Below are 17,514 nucleotides of genomic sequence, written 5' to 3'. Positions count from 1 at the left end.
TGGATCACAAACAGAATGACAAGATCTGTTTCTTGCCGCACTTTAAAAATCCATTCAGCATGATAATGCGTAATTGACATAAATTACATAGGCCAAAGGAGAGACATCTTGTCCTCCTTTTTAATTTGTTGCATGTTCTAAAAACCGCATTAAATAGGTTTTAAGAACCATGTTATCTGCCTCTCCAAGGCATATATATTAAGTTCTACTTTGTGACTTCATGCTCAGCCACCCCTAATAATTGGAAATATCATGTGTAGGCTCAGTACACTGATAACCTCTAAAACCTGCTTTCTCGGCCAGAGGTAGCATACAGTGTTTATATGGTAGCTTTTTTACTCCTACATTACACCATTTGCTCCCTCACTTGGCTTAGAGAATTCACAAGTCTCTACCAAAGAGCTATGTTTTCATTTCCTCTTCCTCACTCCCTGTATCCAGGTTTGTTTGTTTGTTTGTTTGTTTTTGGCCTGTAGCAATTGTTTGAACTTTCATTGCAATCACAGACCAATCCTATCAGACAAAGCACTTTTAACTTACCTGGTTTGAAGGTGTTATTGGTGACCCTGTAGTAGTGCCTCTGTGCTTTGCTTAAAAGGGAAGGGTAAAGGGACCCCTGACAGTTAAGTCCAGTCACGAACAACTCTGGGGTTGCGGCGCTCATCTCACTTTACAGGCCAAGGGAGCCGGCATTTGTCTGCTCCACAGACAGTGTTTCTGGGTCATGTGGCCAGCATGACTAAGCCGCTTCTGGCGCAACGGAACACCGAAACCAGAGCGGCGCAGGGAAATGCTGTTTACCTTCCTGCCAGAGTGGTACCTATTTATCTACTTGCACTTTTTTGGCATGCTTTTGAACTGCTAGGTTGGCAGGAGCTGGGACTGAGCAACGGGAGCTCACCCCGTCGCGGGGATTCGAACCACCAACCTTTTGATTGGCAAACCCAAGGCTCAGTGGTTTAGACCACAGCGCCACCTGCGTCCCTTTGCTTTGCTTACCTGTCCACTATCCCTTTTCCACTACCTGTTTGACGACACCACCCATTTCTTTCTCTCTCCTTCTCTCTCTCTCTCTGTCTCTCTCTGTCTGTCTGTCTGTCTGTCTGTCTGTCTGTCTGTCTTAGCACAATAGCAGTTATTTCTGAATCAGCATGCATAGGACTGTGCTGCTGTGTTTATATAAATGGATGTATTTTAAAATATCTCCCCTCCCGGGCCAATAATACTTGTTTTTATCTTCACAAATCACACAGAATTCAATTTAGACCAATAACCTGATCCCATCTGGAGCATCTGTATTTTTCCGTACTCCTGCTAGATAAAAAGTAAAGTCTTTTGCCCAACTGGACACACAATCTCACTGTTTCCCATCTTTCGTACTCTTATTCACACTAAGAATAAAATCTGTCGTTTTTTTCCGTAGGAGAAGAAGTCAAGAATCCCCAGAAAGCCATACCTATTGGGATTGTAACTTCCTTGCTTGTCTGCTTCTTGGCCTACTTTGGTGTTTCAGCTGCTTTAACTCTGATGATGCCATACTATTTAATCGATGAGAAAAGTCCTCTCCCTGTAGCCTTTGAGTATGTCGGATGGGGCCCAGCGAAATATGTTGTAGCAGTGGGATCTCTGTGTGCTTTATCGACAAGGTAAAAATAAGGAAAACTAAGTCATTGCTAGGAAAATGGAGCTATTTTAAAAAGTTTTGATTCATTAGGTTTGCTAAACAGAGATGTTTAGAATAATAATGTAGTTTGTTATTGCTCAAATGTAGCTCAGCTGTGTAAGTCAACTATTTAAGTTCTTATTTTGTGAACTTTTTCCTTGTGAAAGGAAAAGTTACGTTCATAAGTTCATCTCTTTCTGCCTGTGCCAATTTATTGACCATAATATTTGTTGAATATTGTTAAGAATGCACTGGAGTAATATTAAAATACATGTAGTAGTGTGGGTAATGAAAGTATATTTAAGTATCTTTTTCCAGGCTCAGGTTCTTTTTCTTTTTTCTTTTAAAGCATATATTGAAAATGCATGTTTTAGCATAATTTAGGTGTAAAATCAGGGGAAGTGTAATTTTGCAGAAACCTTATGCTCAATTTTGTCTGAACGATCCAAAATTCATCATGAAAGTGTCTGCATTTCTAAATATAAGCATGCACTAAAGAAGCTGCATCTAATTTGGGCTTCATAAATCACTTACACTGGCTGTGTTTCCACTTGAAGTGGCTTTACCATAGGAATCATAAGGTTGGAAAAGACCCCCACGATTATTAGGACCACCCTTCCTGTCCTACTCAGTTTGAAGTAAATGTGGTTTAATTGCAAATTGCTCAAGCAAGCATTTAGTGCAGGGATTCAGTGTTTTTAAAACTTCTCAGGGCTGTACAAGCTTCCTAACATTTGCATATGCTTATTTTGTTAACAATGCCGAGGCTGCTTATCTGAAATGGCATTTAAAATCTTACAGTTTAGCATACATAGGGTTGCCAGACTCAATAGAGGACAGGACTTCTGTGCCTTTATTTGCCCTGCTCTCTTTTGAGTCTGGAAACCTTAAAGAGAAACCAGCAGACCCTTTGCTTGGAAATTAAACAAAGGGTCTGCTTTGGTTTCCAGACTCAAAAGAGAGCAGGGCAATTAAAGGCACAGAAGTCCTGAGTCTGGCAACCCTAATCATACACTGTGACCTATTTAGCATCCTGCAGCAAATTAAGTAAGATGTCATGTTTAGTTCACTTTTGTCAAATGTAGACATATCACCCCTAGTCTCCTGATAGTGTCCCAGTGCTTCCAGATGGGTCTGTTGCAGCAGGGGCACTGCATACAAGCTGAATGGGATTAATGTTTACAAGAGAGCAGGCAGGACCACAGACCTTGGGCCTCCCTGTAAAAAACCCATAAAATACCTGGGAATCTGGCAGTGTGCAGATTCTGGAGCAGACCCCAATCCAGACCAAGTCCAGGAGGATTGGATTACTGGGTCTGTCTGATTGTTTCCCCGATCCTATTTGGCATGAGAATTCCGTTAGAACACAGATTGGGCAAAGAGGTACTTAACAAGAATGAAGTTTTAATCTTAAATGACTTAATACATGATATAATTGGTTACTGGCATTTTAAAAAAGTGTTTTCTGATATTGCCTGTTTCAATCCTGCTGCGTGGTGCAATCATTCAAGGTGCTGGTAACGCTTAATTGCATTGCAAGTATTACTACATGTTTTCTACTGGTATACCGTTTTTGGGGGGGGAAACTGCAGTAAAGGCTCAACTTTCTTCAGTTTTGAGTACAACTGTTACAGGCATTCTAAAAATCATAAATAAAACAAATCACATGATCACAAGTGACTAATGGTGTAATATATAGCATTAAGATAGTAATAATTAAATTGATAGATTTTTCAGTCAATTAAAAAAAGTAAACCACAAGAGTTACCATTACAATTCACCAGGTTAATCTAACATTTTGTGGCCTTGCTCTGCAAATCTGGAGGTTTCTTGTCAGCAGCTTATCTTTGAAATGTGAGTAGGAATATTAATTTTGCCTTAATCATTGGCATAGGACAGATCGCTTAATTAGATTTGAAACAAACCTCTCTTCAGAGGATATAGGAAATAACGACACAAGAATTTTACTGTGAGGACCTTGCAATGCCCAAGTAGAAAAGTGCAGTTGAGTTTCCACTCCTCCAAATATTGTGAGGAAATCTTCGTGCCTGTGACAGATGTAATGTGATCTCTGTGGTGAAGAAGGTGAGGGTGTTGCTCCATACAGACAAATACATTCTGTGATCCCTGAAAGTGTTTGAAAGAGACCATAAAGGCTGCAAAGTACTCTGTGCATTTTTTTTTAAAAAAAGCCTGCACACAGTATATAAAAATTAATTGAATGGTTGAAGAAACTTCTGTCTTAACTGCAGTGTGTCTCATGTACAATTTATCTCCATCCCATCCCACATTTCTGGTATCGTATGCTGTTAATTGGCATTGTTTCTTTCTTTCTTTCTTTGCTCTAATGCATTGCATGACTTTGTGTTGGCCATGTTGCATGTTCTTTTGCTTTTTATCCAGTCTCCTTGGATCCATTTTCCCAATGCCACGTGTAATCTATGCTATGGCGGAGGATGGGTTGCTTTTCAAATGTCTAGCTCGTATCAATCCCAAAACGAAGACTCCTGTTGTTGCTACTTTGTCATCAGGTGCTGTAGCAGGTGAGGCGCTAAGTGGATTTATTATCAGGAAAAGGGACATCTTCACCCATGATCAAATGTAGATTCTGAAGCAGTTGCAGCTCAAATGATAAAATGTGAATCTCAAGAGTTCAACCATTAAACCTTGGGTGTCTTGTTTCAAGCCTCGTTTTTGGTTATTGGAAGTGCATTTTACACATACAGTTTCCCTTTCCCCCATGTCTGTGTTTCGGATTGTCTGTTAGTGCATAATATTCTTACTGTGGCATTTGAACAACCAAATTTTTTTGTTCTAGTCTTCTGGGCTCTATGTTCCCTTTGCCCCGCATTCTGTTTGCCATGGCACGAGATGGTTTACTCTTTAGATTTCTTGCCAAAGTGAGCAAGAGGCAGTCTCCAGTTGCTGCCACAATGACAGCAGGGCTCATCTCCGGTAAGCTCTTAAAGCAGGTCTTGCCTAACTGGGACCTGAACCCAGTTTTCACGTGCAAAATTTATGTTAGCCTGCTTGCTAACTTTCTATGCATGCAAATTGGGGACAAAGCTGCTGACTAATCAGAAGAAGCAACAATTCTGAATTGTAGTGGCGGTGCTGGTGCTGGTGCTGGTTGTGGAGCAGCAAGCTCATTGGAGGACTTCTCCAAAGCTTTTCTCTGCTGTGACCAATGGTACCTTATTATGCATATGCAAAGATGGAAGTGTGGGTGAATAGCTATCAAACGCCCTTGCTCTCTCATTGAATTTTGCCATTTGGACTATTTTCATCCCAGCCTTTCATAGTTAATACACTTCCTCTGTAGTTAATATGTTATTTAAAGTATATTTGACAATTTAATAACTGCAAATGTAGCATGAAAAGTATTCCTCTCCCCTGCCAATATCACATTTAATATCTAGTCCCTCCATTCTAAACGGTGTTAAGATTAAATGTCCTTTTTTAAGATTAAATATTTAATACAAGTCAATACCAACATATAACTGCTAATTATATTTTGCTTATATAATAACTTTTGATAGCTAAAGTTTGCAAAAAAAGAAAGCAGATAGACAGAGGTGTCAGGATAGGTAATTTAGAGAATAACCATTTTCTTAAATTGTGGACTTAGTGCAGTCTTCCAAATATTGGTTGCATTTTTCTGTGACTTCAAATGAAAATGCAACCATACCTCTGATAGCTTCTAACTTTTCAATATGTTAAAGCTACTTTGTTTATTCATAGTGATATAATTGTATGAAGGTTAAACAGTTTTAAGTTAAAAGTATAAGTGATACAACTGAACCAATAGCAAGTTGCCCCTCTGAAATAGACACTGTAAAGACATCTCTGTGTCCCTCAAAATCATGACTTCCTAGCATTAAGCATAGTTACACATTAAATGTGCACCAGTGCATAGTCCCCTTGTAAACTATGATCTGAAGTAGGATTGCAGACCATTTTTGGAGGGACATAAGCCATGGTTTGCATTGACTCACATGCCATACCATGAATAATTGTAGCCTGGGAAGGGGAAATAGTTTTGCTAGAGACTGGCTACTGATTTTAAACCCTTGGTTGCAGGTAGCTAGCATTACCTCTGCAGAATACAACAGTACAGTACTGGGTTTCGTTTTGTTTTTCAAAAACATTTTTATCTGTGCCTTGCATAAGCCCTCAAATACGGTACTTTTGCTTAGTTTTAACACTGTTTTAAAGAGGGATTATCTTTTATGAGTGCTTGAAAGCTCAACACTTTTAATTCATTGCATGAGCTTTGTGTAGTAACAGAAAATAAGCAAGATTTGATATGGGCACAGCATACCAGGAACATTTCCTATTTCTGCCCTATTAAAATGAATGAGATATGAGCCAGAAACAGCTTGCCTAACTCCCATTTTATTGCACGGGAGATGCCCACAGTTTATTTTGCCTATTATGTCTATGCATGTATTTAAATTAATGGTGTCTGTCATGCAAAATTAATTTATACCATTGTCTCATGTGAAAGCCAAGTATTGAAACTACTGTGTAAAGCCCTGATGGCACTAAATTTCAGAGGGGAATTAACTCATTTCCCCTGATGGTTATAAAATACTACTGTATTACTAAAATCTTAATTTGGGCCATAAAATGTTTATAAGACAATGGTTTGCTTCAAATTGTACAAACGTTTTAAAGACCCTTAAGGGCAAGCATTAAATGTTAATGGAGATGGTAGCAAATATTCATTTTCAGCTTAATACAGACATGTTTTTAATACTAGCTCTGCTTTGTCTTTTTTTTCTAGCTCTGATGGCTTTTCTCTTTGACCTAAAAGCTTTAGTAGATATGATGTCCATTGGTACGCTTCTTGCATACTCGTTAGTAGCAGCTTGTGTCCTCATTCTTAGGTGAGTTCCAATTTGGGGTTATTAAATAATTTGTAAGGTAATGTTGTCTAAATCCTTAAATGTTTTTGTTTCTGCCATAAAGTTATGTAAACATGAAGTTACACAAACAGACAGGATACCCTTCAAATGCAGATTGTGCATGAGAGCAACTACCTTAGTACTTTGTAGAAGTTCACATTCTGCTGCTGTACAAGTTTAGTTACTGCTATAAACAGAGGAATGGGAGAATAAAAGTTGTTTGGCGTCTAGGGCAACTTCTTTGAAATACAGCTCTGTTGCATAGTGGTTCTCACCTTTAAGTGCTTCTTTAATGCTTTCCATATGATGTTAGACTCCAAATCCCATCATCCCTCACTGCCTGGGAATGGTGGCAGTTGTCATTCAGCAATGTCTGGAGGGCACCACATTGGATATCTCTGTTTTATTATGTGTACCTTTTTGGTACTGTGTATGGAATAAGTGACCCACAGAGAATAATAGTTCCCTTTTCGGAGCTAGAGAAAGAGAAATGCTTAACCCTAAGGAACCTCTAAGCTAGAAAGAGATGCTTTCTTAAAATAGCTCTGGCCTAATAAATCTTCTGTGTAAATTCTGTCTTCCATGCATCTTCAGTTTACTAAAGCAGACCTGTCTCTGGTGGTCTAATCCTAGCTCCGATTCCTTATAAATTTCCTGTGGACAAGGAGTTCGCCCCTTTGGTTGTGCTTTACTCTTGGGGCTGATGGGTTTACCATATTGAGGGATTTCTGGGGCCAGTGGTGCAGTTATTGAGAGATAGATCACTTTATGATGCATATGAAGTGATTCACCATATATTGGCCTTTCTGGTTAGGCTAGAAATGGTCATCATCAGTCCCCATACCTGTCAGGCAACCCTTCTGCAATTTCCCAAGGAAAGCGCTTGAGTGTTTATGTAGGGGTGTGCTGCTGGCCAATGCTGCCTTAGGACACATGGGCTGCCTTCAGTCAGTGGTGCCCAATGGTCATCTGGTCTTTCCTGGGGGGTGGGGAGGGAGGCTAGGCAGTGTACAGTAATAGCCAGCATTGTTGGGTGCCACTGCCCAAAGACATGCAGGACTTCTTCAGGCAGCGATGCCCAATACTTCCCCAGGGGTAACTGATGCTGGCTTCTTTCCCTACTTGTTGTGCATCTTTAAAACATTAAGAGAATCTGGACCTTAATGTCCTTACTGTAATATGCAGATTTCAGTGACTGTAGGACTGCGTATTGGTGGCAGCTCTAGCTCTATTGCCGGAATTAAATATCATTAACTAAATAAATGGTGCAATAATGCAACTCAAAATATAGAGTCATGTATTTTGGTTGCTGTAGGCCTTGTAGATTATAATACATTGTGCCTTTAATTTTTATTTTCTGTGAACCTTACCTTACACAAATGTATTTGTGTGTGTGTGTGTGTGCGCGCGCACACAAACAGGTACCAACCCAGTTTAAACTATGAACAACCAAAATATTCAGCAGAAAAAGAAGCTCTTGCGGGATCAGAGAGAGAAAGTACGAATGAATCTCAACTGAGTATGGTACCAGGACACAGTTTCAGCTTACAAACACTGATTAATCCATCAAGTTTGCCCACGGAACAGTCTGCCACCATGGTTAGCTTTCTTGTATGTCTGTTGGGTAAGTCAAAAGCTATCTAAATACTTGGACTCATAGCTGCCAAGTTCTCCCTTTTTTTAAGGGAAATTCCCTTATGCTGAATAGGCTTCCTCGCGAGAAAAGGGAAAACTTGGCAGCTATGCTTGGACTATATTGGAAATGTCAACTGACATTTATTCCATATTCCAATATTCCATATAAACAAAATGACAGATCAGATTCACTTATTATTTTGAACCTGTTCAAAATTTCAAGTGTGGAAAACTGTGGAAAAAGAGGGAGAGGGGCCTCTGCATCCCAGATTAATTGGTGTAGACATGACTGCAAGTCTAATTTTGTTCTGACCGCCTAATTCAAAACAAAGGATTGTATTGGTTTTTACCTGTCACTATTGCTGAAGTTTTATGCCACATAAACATTTGAGATTTTGAAATACTCTCTTTGGGGTCCCCCCTACTTTTATTGCCTCTATTTAGCTTTCCTGATTTGTGGCTTAAGCATTCTGGCCACCAACGGGATTCATCTTCTTGCCAATCTGGAGCCTTGGAGTATTTGTCTCTTTGCAGTACTTTCAGTGCTGTTTATCACCATTGTACTTGTCATCTGGAGGCAACCTCAGAGTCAGCAGAAAGTAGCATTTATGGTAAGCAGTGTGGCATCAAGTGCAAAACCTCACAAACAGTTTTTTGGGGTTGGGGCTGTGTGACTAGCTGCCCTTCTGGAGATTACCACCCTGTCGCTTTAGTGCAGGCATCCCCAAACTTTGGCCCGCTGTTTTGGACTACAATTCCCATCTTCCCCGGCCACTGGTCCTGTTAGCTAGGAATCATGGGAGTTGTAGGCCAAAACATCTGGAGGGCCGCAGTTTGGGGATGCCTGCTTTAGTGGCTACCTTTCAGCTGAATTATTAAGTTAGCTGTGGCCTTAAAAAGAACTTGACTGATATAGTGCTAAAGTTGCTTTATGTGGTAAGCTAAAATAGTGGTTCTTCTGCAAATTTGGCCTGGACTGTAGAAAGAGTTGAGAATTCATTTTTACTGCAGCTGAAACGTGTAAGATTAGATGAATTTAATTTTTTAACAATCTTTTGATTGACTGAAGATTAATTGGGCAGCAGATCTTTAAAAAGTTGGTTTTTAATGCAAAAGCGGTGGGCCACAAGATCCGTTTTTCTTATTTTATCTTTCCCTATTTTCCCTTGTGCACATATAAAATCTTGTGTAGCCCATGTGTGTACTACCACTAAATTGTAGTCCTCACCCTCCCGTTGCAGGCCTATCGAAATTAAATTCATTACTTCTGCATTTAAAATGCAGCATAAGTAGGTAATGTGTTCATTGCAACTAGACTAAGACACTTTGCCCTATAACTTTTATTTTATTTTTGAAATATGGATGTGTCAGTTCAGTAGAGCCCCTTTACAAATTTAATTAAAAGTATGACACACTGGCTATTTGTCAAAAACACTGAATTGTAAAAAATTGTCCTTAGGTTCCACTCCTGCCATTTTTGCCATCTTTGAGTATCTTGGTGAATATTTACTTAATGGTACAACTAAGTGGAGAGACTTGGATCCGGTTTAGCATCTGGATGGCGATTGGTAGGTATTACTGGATGAGTAGCTGAATGTTGTTGTGAATTTTTTCTTGCCTCCCCCTAAGCAAGTGCCAAAGCTTAAAAGCTATTTTAATACTGGGTGACCCAAGCAGACATGGTGCAAAATGAGCATTTAGGCTCTTAACCTTGCTTGCTGGGCAAAGCCTGATCAGCATGCAGGTTCTAGAAGCAGCTCCAAAGGTTTGACTGGACACAATTTGTGCACATCTGCATACGTCTTGGAACTGAAACGCCACGTAAGATGAGGGATTTCTGTATATACGGTAATTTTTGAGAGTAATACAGTGGTACCTTGGTTCTCAAACTTAATCCATTCCGGAAGTCCAGTACGGCAAAATAGATTAATCCATTCCAGACTTTTAAAAACAACCCCTAAAACAGCAATTTAACATGGATTTTACTATCTAACGAGACCATTGATCCATTAAATGAAAGCAATAATCAATGTACTATACTATAAAATAAATAAGGAAGTATTGTAGATGATAAAAAATCAATTTAATATTTTTCTTACCTGCACTGATGATTGTCATTGTTTGGATGGGGGGCTTTTATCCATTTCCGCAGTCACACAATCAATCAATCAGTAGCTGAACCGGGTTCCACACAGTCACAAAAACAAAGTAACCGAAAAAGCCTCAAAAACAAAACCACAAAATAAATAGCAAAAACAAAAGCACCAAACTTAAGCTGTTCTGGAAGTCAGTTTGACTTCTGAAATGTTCGAAAACCAAGGTGCAGCTTCTGATTGGTGCAGGTGCCCCGGAAACAATAGCTGACAGCTGCATCGGAAGTTTTGCTTCCGAAAAATGTTCAAAAACCGGAACACTTACTGATACTTTTGGGTTTCCGGCATTTGGGAACCAAGGCATTTGAGTACCAAGGCGTTTGAGAACCAAGGTACCACTGTACTAGAATGGAAGCTTAGTGTGGATTAAAGAAACCTATGACTGCAAGTGATACCAAGACCTGAACGAGTATTCTGTTTTTGTAATCTTGGGTAGAGCTACAGAAATATGACAAAACTGAGAAAACTTACACCCCTTTCTTTTTCTCCTCTGGAAGGCTTCTTCATTTACTTTGCTTATGGCATCCGACATAGTGTGGAAGGCCGTCCTAGGGTGGAAGATGAAGATGATGAGGACGACAGCTGCTCCGAAAAAAGCGCAGTGCCAGAAAAGAACTATGTAAAAGAAGCAAACGAGATTGAAAATGCAAGTGAAAGTGCTCAGTTTATTACACATGAAAGGACAAGTGAATGTTAATGGTTGCTAACTACCATGCTGTGTACGAGTAGTGTAATGGAATCGGAATGTAGTTGTGTGGGTTTTTTTGGGGGGGGGCGGGGGGTTGAAATGCCAAAACACTTGCTCCCAAAAGATTAGCAGTAACATACTTGTGCTTTGTGAAAACAATACTGGTGTAAATGGCCTGCTAGATATTTCATCCAGTGAAGATTTACCTCAAATTGTGGTTGCTTGAAGTAAAAACCGCCAAGGAAGTGGAGGGGAACAAACTCCTGTTTGCCTCTTGTGCTAAAAATGTTGGGAATTTCCTTAGTGCACCATCCTACAACTTGAATTGGCATAATGTTATATAATTAGGAATGTTTAAAGGTGGGAAGCTGAACCATTTTAGTTTGTGTTATTGGGGACACATTTTCTTGTTTCTGTCTTTTTAAAATGTGCGTAGCAGTGGTAAATAACTAGGTAGCTAAACTGTTTAGCCTCTCAAAATTTAAAAAAGGGAAGAAGAAAAAAACTTTTTTAAAAAGCCAGTTACCCAGATGAGTACATAGGGTATACACAGAGCAGAAACTTGGCAGGCTTTTGCATTGCGATGTAGTGCTTCTCTATTTTAAAAAGTGTTAAATTTTTGCTACCACTGTATATGCAAATGTATGCCAAAAACATCCTTTTGAAAAGCAGTGTTTGTAATGCCTAACATATGGATCAGCTCCATATAGAATGTTTTGAAATTACCTTTTACCAGTCGTGTTCCAAGTTCTCCTTCTCGGTGAATCAGAAAGTCACGCTACGTGGTTCCTAAGATGTAAGAAACTTCAGAACAGTGGCAAACAGCATGTGCCTGGGGAACTGGGAATTTTTCAAGTCCCAGTTTTTCAAGCACCTATGGAATTGCCCTGTGTTAGTGCTGAATGTGTAAACCCTCTGAGGTTGTAAGTAGCTGCCCTAGGTCCATTGACTGATGAACTGTGTACCTTCCGAGTCTCTGGTCCACCAAGTATATTTATTAATTTCTGTAACTAAGGAAAATGAAACTGTCGGCCATAAATTGGCTGCATTCAGATATCACAGTAAACCATGGCTGCTTATGATGCGGACAAGCTGTAGTGAACCTCGGGCTTGTATGCTTCTCCCCTTTCATCCTCTTCTCTGGCGTGGCCACAAGATGGAATTTGGAAGTTTGAACTTCTGCTTTTGAGTAACCGCAGCAGAGCATTTTTGCCCCAAACCAACAAATTGTCAGTAATCTTAATTGTGGCTTGTTTGAAATAGACTAAATTTAAATCATGAGCTGTTAAGCTGGCTTATTTTAACAAACCATAATTAAGATTAACCATGGTTTAGGGTTCAGCTGCAGCTCTAAAGAACAATTTATAATAATAAAAATAGCCATGAAAGCTTCCAGCCTGCAAGGCTGCACTTAATAAATATAACATGGATTATGATGAGGATTGAATTCAGCCACTGTGTATTTTTTGCCCTTGCAGGAGGTACTATTTCTTTCAGTGGATTCTACTGTAGTCATAACTTAGCTAACATTTTTGTATAAATCATGAACAGAAATTTAGATTTTTCAGGGAATGTGTTCCATCTCCTTAAAAGAGACAGGTATTTGGAGGGGAGAGTGGAGTAAAAAAAGAATAGAAAGAAATCTAATTCAAATAACATTTAAGAATACAGTTATGTTTTTTGAAATAACATTTTATAAATGAAATTTGAGGCAGGCATATGCACCAAAAGATCATCTTGGTTACATTATTATCACTCATGTATACAGTCATAACTTGGCATTGTGGCCGATGGGCAAGTTGTATTTCTGGCACACGTGTGTTTTCTCCACACATTAATTTGTGTATGAAGCAGCATATGTATGTGTGTGAGAGCAAGCCAAAGAGAAAAACGAAGCAAAACTGTCCTGCAGCATTCATTTACTTATTTTCTCAAGAAAAAAAATAGGGGCTGTGGCTGTTTCTTCTCCAGGAAACAGAGGAATGATAACCTTACAATATACCTGATGCCTTTTAGTTTATGAATGTTGGGACCATGTTACAACAATCTGTCAAATGTTTCATCGCAACTGTTGGGTTAGAAACCCATGTTTTAAAAAGCTGAAAATTTCAGGATTCGGAGAGGGGTTTGGGAACAAAAATTCTTTTTAAAAGTGCCTTAGAAAAACAATCAATCCAAGACTGTGGATTTAATGCTTTTTCTGTCAACAGTTTTCTCATCTCTACACCCTCCAGTCAAAGGCGACTATGGGGTTGCAGCACTCATATTGCTTTTCAGGCCGAGGAAACCGGCGTTTGGTGGTGCAAATCCACACAAACGGGGTGAGCTCCCGTTGCTCTGTCCCAGCTTCTGCCAACCTAGCAGTTCAAAAGCATACCAGCGCGAGTAGATAAATAGGTACTGCTGTAGCAGGAAGGTAAACAGTGTTTCTGTGCACTCCGGCTTCCATCCCGTTGCATCAAAAACGGTTTAATCATGCTGGCCACATGACCCGGAAAGCTGTCCTGCACAAGTATTAAAATACTAATGAGATTATTATTCGCAAATAAGTACATATTAAGTACACTGGGTGGTTTTTTTTTCTAAGTCTGACAAGGAAAGTAAGGCCGGCTTTTGATGTTACGGAAGGGTGACCAGGTGGGAATGCTGTGTGTGTGTGTGTGTGTGTGTGTGTGTGTGTGTGAGAGAGAGAGAGAGAGAGAGAGAGAGAGAGAGAGAGAGAGAGAGAGAGAGAGAGAGAGATGTCCAAAGTCTACAGTGAGAGGTGGAAGATCCAGATGCAGATACAAATTCACACACACACACAGAGAGAGAGAGAGAGAAAGAGAGAGAGAGCTGTATAGGTTCTTAGTTATGATTCTTGCAGAATAAGTATATAAGGAGGAAACACAAATCTGTTACATTGCTCGCCCCTATCTGACTTGGCTTATGTGTAATTTTTTGATGTCAGCCTAACAATACTGAGTTTGATAGGAACTGTAGATAAGGCAGCACTGTTCTTTGACTTAAAATGTAAAGGAGGTATATTTTATCTTGCCTTTTTTGTATAATCTTATATTAATAGCTGAAAGAACACTTTTATGAAAAATTATGAAATATATGGAATGTGAGAAATTGTGTTAAGATGAGAGAGGGTGCCCTGATTGCCGCCATTATTGAATGTAGATAGTATTGCAGCAGTTTTTAGCTTATTGGTCTGATTGACTGATCTGTTTGCAATGTCCCAAAAACAAAAGGTGTGTGTGTGTGTGGACGCGCGCGCGCGTATGAATGATTATAATTTCTTAAAACAATTGTATTATTGAAAAAAGTCAATTTTAGTAAATACTGTAACTGAGATCACAAAGTTCAAAGGCAACAAAAATTACAATGGGAAAAATGCAGATCTTTTTAGCAGACAACAAACTTCCACGGGTCAGGTTTGTAGCTAATCATTATCTCTTTAGGCATTATAATATGGATGTCCTTAAAAGTTGTTAAGTGATGAATAGCAATCACCTTTGTTACGACTTGAAAAACGTTACTACTGTGTGTACTAAAAAACAAAACAGAAACTCAGAAGAGATAATCAATACTGTTTTCATAACTATTTTAAGGTTTTCTACGTTTTGTCAGTTTTTGTCATATCTTATTTAATTTTAATAAAAATGTTGGGGGCTCAGGTTACTTATCCAAGCCTTAAACGAGACAGAACAGAATGTTAGATTTTCAACAAGAGGGTTCAGGACTTATGTATACTGTAGGTTGGGCCTAAAGGTTCCATTCCATGAAGGGAAAAGACTCCTTCCATCAAAAGAACTTCCACGGGAGAAAGGGATTATTTGTACCCCATGCATATATATAAACATCTGGTGGAAATACAGATGGTGCATAAACATTGCAAGAATTATAGCAGTTTTTAGTATCTACAGAAGCATTGGATTATCGCTTAACTCTGTAAAATGGGGTGGGGAATATCAGGCCTGGAGTCTAAATGTGGCCCTCTAGACCTTTTTATCTGGCCCTCAGGACTCTCCAGGGCACAACCCTTACTAGATCTGCTTTGAACTCTACTTAAGGGCATTTGCCTTGGCTGGAACGAACTCTGATAACTAGCCTACTGTACAAAGCTAAAATTCACATTTATTGATCCACCCACTTATGTCTCTGATTATGCGTACAACTGGTATATGGCCTCTGGACTGTTATCCAGAATGGAATTTATCCCTTGGCCTGAAAAAAATCCCCCACCCCTGCTGCACGTCGTATAGTGTGTGTTGTGTAGCAGATAAGTGTTTTCATTCTTTTTGATAAACAGAATTAAATTTAAGGCTTTAAGGACATTTATTTTCTCAAACCCTCTTACAGCAGTTTAAAAAAATGGGCTCAGGATTTCTGTGTGGATTTTATTGTGTTGAGTCCTTGCCTATGCGGTGGCTTTCTCATTCATTCCAATGGAGGGAGCAACTTCACATGCCTTCAATGCAGACAGGTCTGACATTTTGTCATGGGTGATCTAAGGATACTTGGGCTAGTGGGGGACAGAACAAAAATCAAACACACAGGTTCTGATACGTTTAGAGCTATTAAAATTATTAAGCTAGATACTGCCTATATGTCTGTTTTTGCAACTGGAGATATACAGAAAGACAGTCACCCGCTCCTTTGTCATGGTCCTATAGACTTGCTTTTTCCATGGGAATGATGGGGCGGTAAATGGCACAGAAGAGATTTGTATATGCATCTGAACACACATGAAGTGCTACATTGGGTTATTGGGTCTACAGTTCTACTTCTATCTCTTGCACTTCTGATTGGTGGTGCTTTTTCTTTGCTGCCTTTCCTCCAAAGATTTCAGAGCAAGGGTTTTTTATTATTCAGCCTCGAAAGCCCTGTAATGTAAGCTGGGCGAAGCCCACCCACTGAGTTCTAGGACTGAGCATTGAAATAGTTTTGCTCCACTATATAACCAAAGGCAATTTTTAAATTTTCCCCAAACCCTGAAGACTTGCAATTGTAACAGTTCTATTACTAACCTATGGCCAAAGATAAGCAAAATAAATAGTTGTTTCCCCCATTTTTTTCTCACATCCCCCAAAGTTTTAATTAGTAGCTTCTATTACCGCTCACTTTAATTGTACCTGGTTTCACAGACTATGCTCTTTTCAGGTCCAAAGAGCTGTGAATGTAAGAGGGATTTGAAAATACAATGTACAACCAAATACTGGGTCTAAATAAACTTACTGAATATAACGTTTTGGTTGCAAGTCTGTGGATTAGTTCATACCATACTCTTTGGGAAGAATGTTCTCCCTGCAAACCCTCCTCTCAAACAAGCAATTGCAAGGAGAAAGTACTGACTGAAACAAAAGCACAGATAAATTTTGGAGCTATATTGCGCAGCACAGTGCTGTCCCTTCACTTTTCTAGTTTTTTGTTCTGTTGATGCTTTTCTTAGCTTGCCCCTAACTTCAGTGGCCATTTATGTAGGTCTCCCACACTTTTGGTAGGCCCAAACATTTTTTATGGTTCAAAAATATTTTTCTTCCCATATTCATAAAAAAGAAGATAGTTCTAGAAATACAAAGTTCTTTTAACTATGTGACAAAGGCTGAAATCCCACAGCTATTCACTTGGAAGTAAGCTCCACTCAATGCAGTGGGACTAATTTCTGATCAATAAGATTGGATAGTAGATCAGTTTCTTTCTAAAGATCCCTCCCTTTTTTATTTCTGTCTCTGGAAAATTCCCAGAGAGCTCAATGGGAAATTTGGGTCAGGTCTGCAGAACTACCACGGAAGGTCTCTGCACGTAAAAACACATTTTGGGTGTTTTAAGATTTTATAAAAACAGTGCTTTGTATATATTTGTATACTGTATTTTAGTCATTATTACCATGTATTATGTTTGCTGCTGTCTGTGCACATAAATGGAGATAGAGCATTTTAGCTTCAGTCAAGATAATGTTTAATAATCTGCTAGATTTTTTAAATTAATGTAAAAATGTGTTCAGAATGTGTGACAGATAAAATACTTTTTGGTGCTTTTGTTTTTTTGATGTTCATAAGTTGCAGTTACTGTAGACTAAGAAATTTATACTGCTGCTGTTCACTGTAAAAAAAAGCTACTTTTGACAGTAATTGTGCATTTGTTCTACATTTTTTAAAATAAAGTTTAAAGTTGTACATGTTCTACAGGTTTCTTTTTTAATTTTCCAAAGTGCTGGAGACAACCATGATATAACATACCGGTACTCTCCTCACTGTGGGTTACAGTATAGTAAAGCAGTCTAATTTGTCAATGCCTAAATGATATTGAGCGTCAGAATAAATTGGCCACAATAAGGAAATTTTGCCCATGGTATGACCATTTTCCACCTCCCACTTTGATTCTCTGGCACCCTGTCTGCACAACCTAGCAATTCCAAAATATAGACACACTTTTAACCTCGCAAGGCTGAATGTACTGCCCTCGGCTGTATTTGAGGGA

General features: G+C 39.1%; 1 protein-coding gene across 14 annotated transcripts in view; it reads left to right on the top strand.

Annotated features, from left to right (window-relative positions):
* SLC7A2 (solute carrier family 7 member 2) overlaps positions 1 to 14,600 on the top strand; it is a 48,982-nt gene extending 34,382 nt beyond the window's left edge. For 6 of the 14 annotated variants that reach the window (XM_035112832.3, XM_060278837.2, XM_088659103.1 and 3 more), the window contains exons 6-12: positions 1,424 to 1,646; positions 4,067 to 4,206; positions 6,450 to 6,552; positions 7,992 to 8,194; positions 8,650 to 8,816; positions 9,665 to 9,773; positions 10,856 to 12,683. In XM_035112832.3, coding sequence (XP_034968723.3) covers positions 1,424 to 1,646; positions 4,067 to 4,206; positions 6,450 to 6,552; positions 7,992 to 8,194; positions 8,650 to 8,816; positions 9,665 to 9,773; positions 10,856 to 11,055 — 1,145 coding nt within the window. In that variant the 3' untranslated portion in view covers positions 11,056 to 12,683. Of the gene's footprint in view, positions 1 to 1,423; positions 1,647 to 4,066; positions 4,207 to 4,481; positions 4,619 to 6,449; positions 6,553 to 7,991; positions 8,195 to 8,649; positions 8,817 to 9,664; positions 9,774 to 10,855 lie in introns of all 14 variants that reach the window. The other 8 variants (XM_035112833.3, XM_088659107.1, XM_088659160.1 and 5 more) reach the window with 4 other exon arrangements.
* Positions 14,601 to 17,514: the final 2,914 nt, after the last annotated feature.

This window comes from Zootoca vivipara, chromosome Z1 (genome assembly GCF_965207765.1).
Source record: "Zootoca vivipara chromosome Z1, rZooViv2.hap1.1, whole genome shotgun sequence".
Lineage (NCBI taxonomy): Eukaryota > Metazoa > Chordata > Lepidosauria > Squamata > Lacertidae > Zootoca > Zootoca vivipara.
The sequence above is the reverse complement of the archived record's forward strand: the minus strand, read 5'-3'. Positions and strand labels throughout refer to the sequence as shown.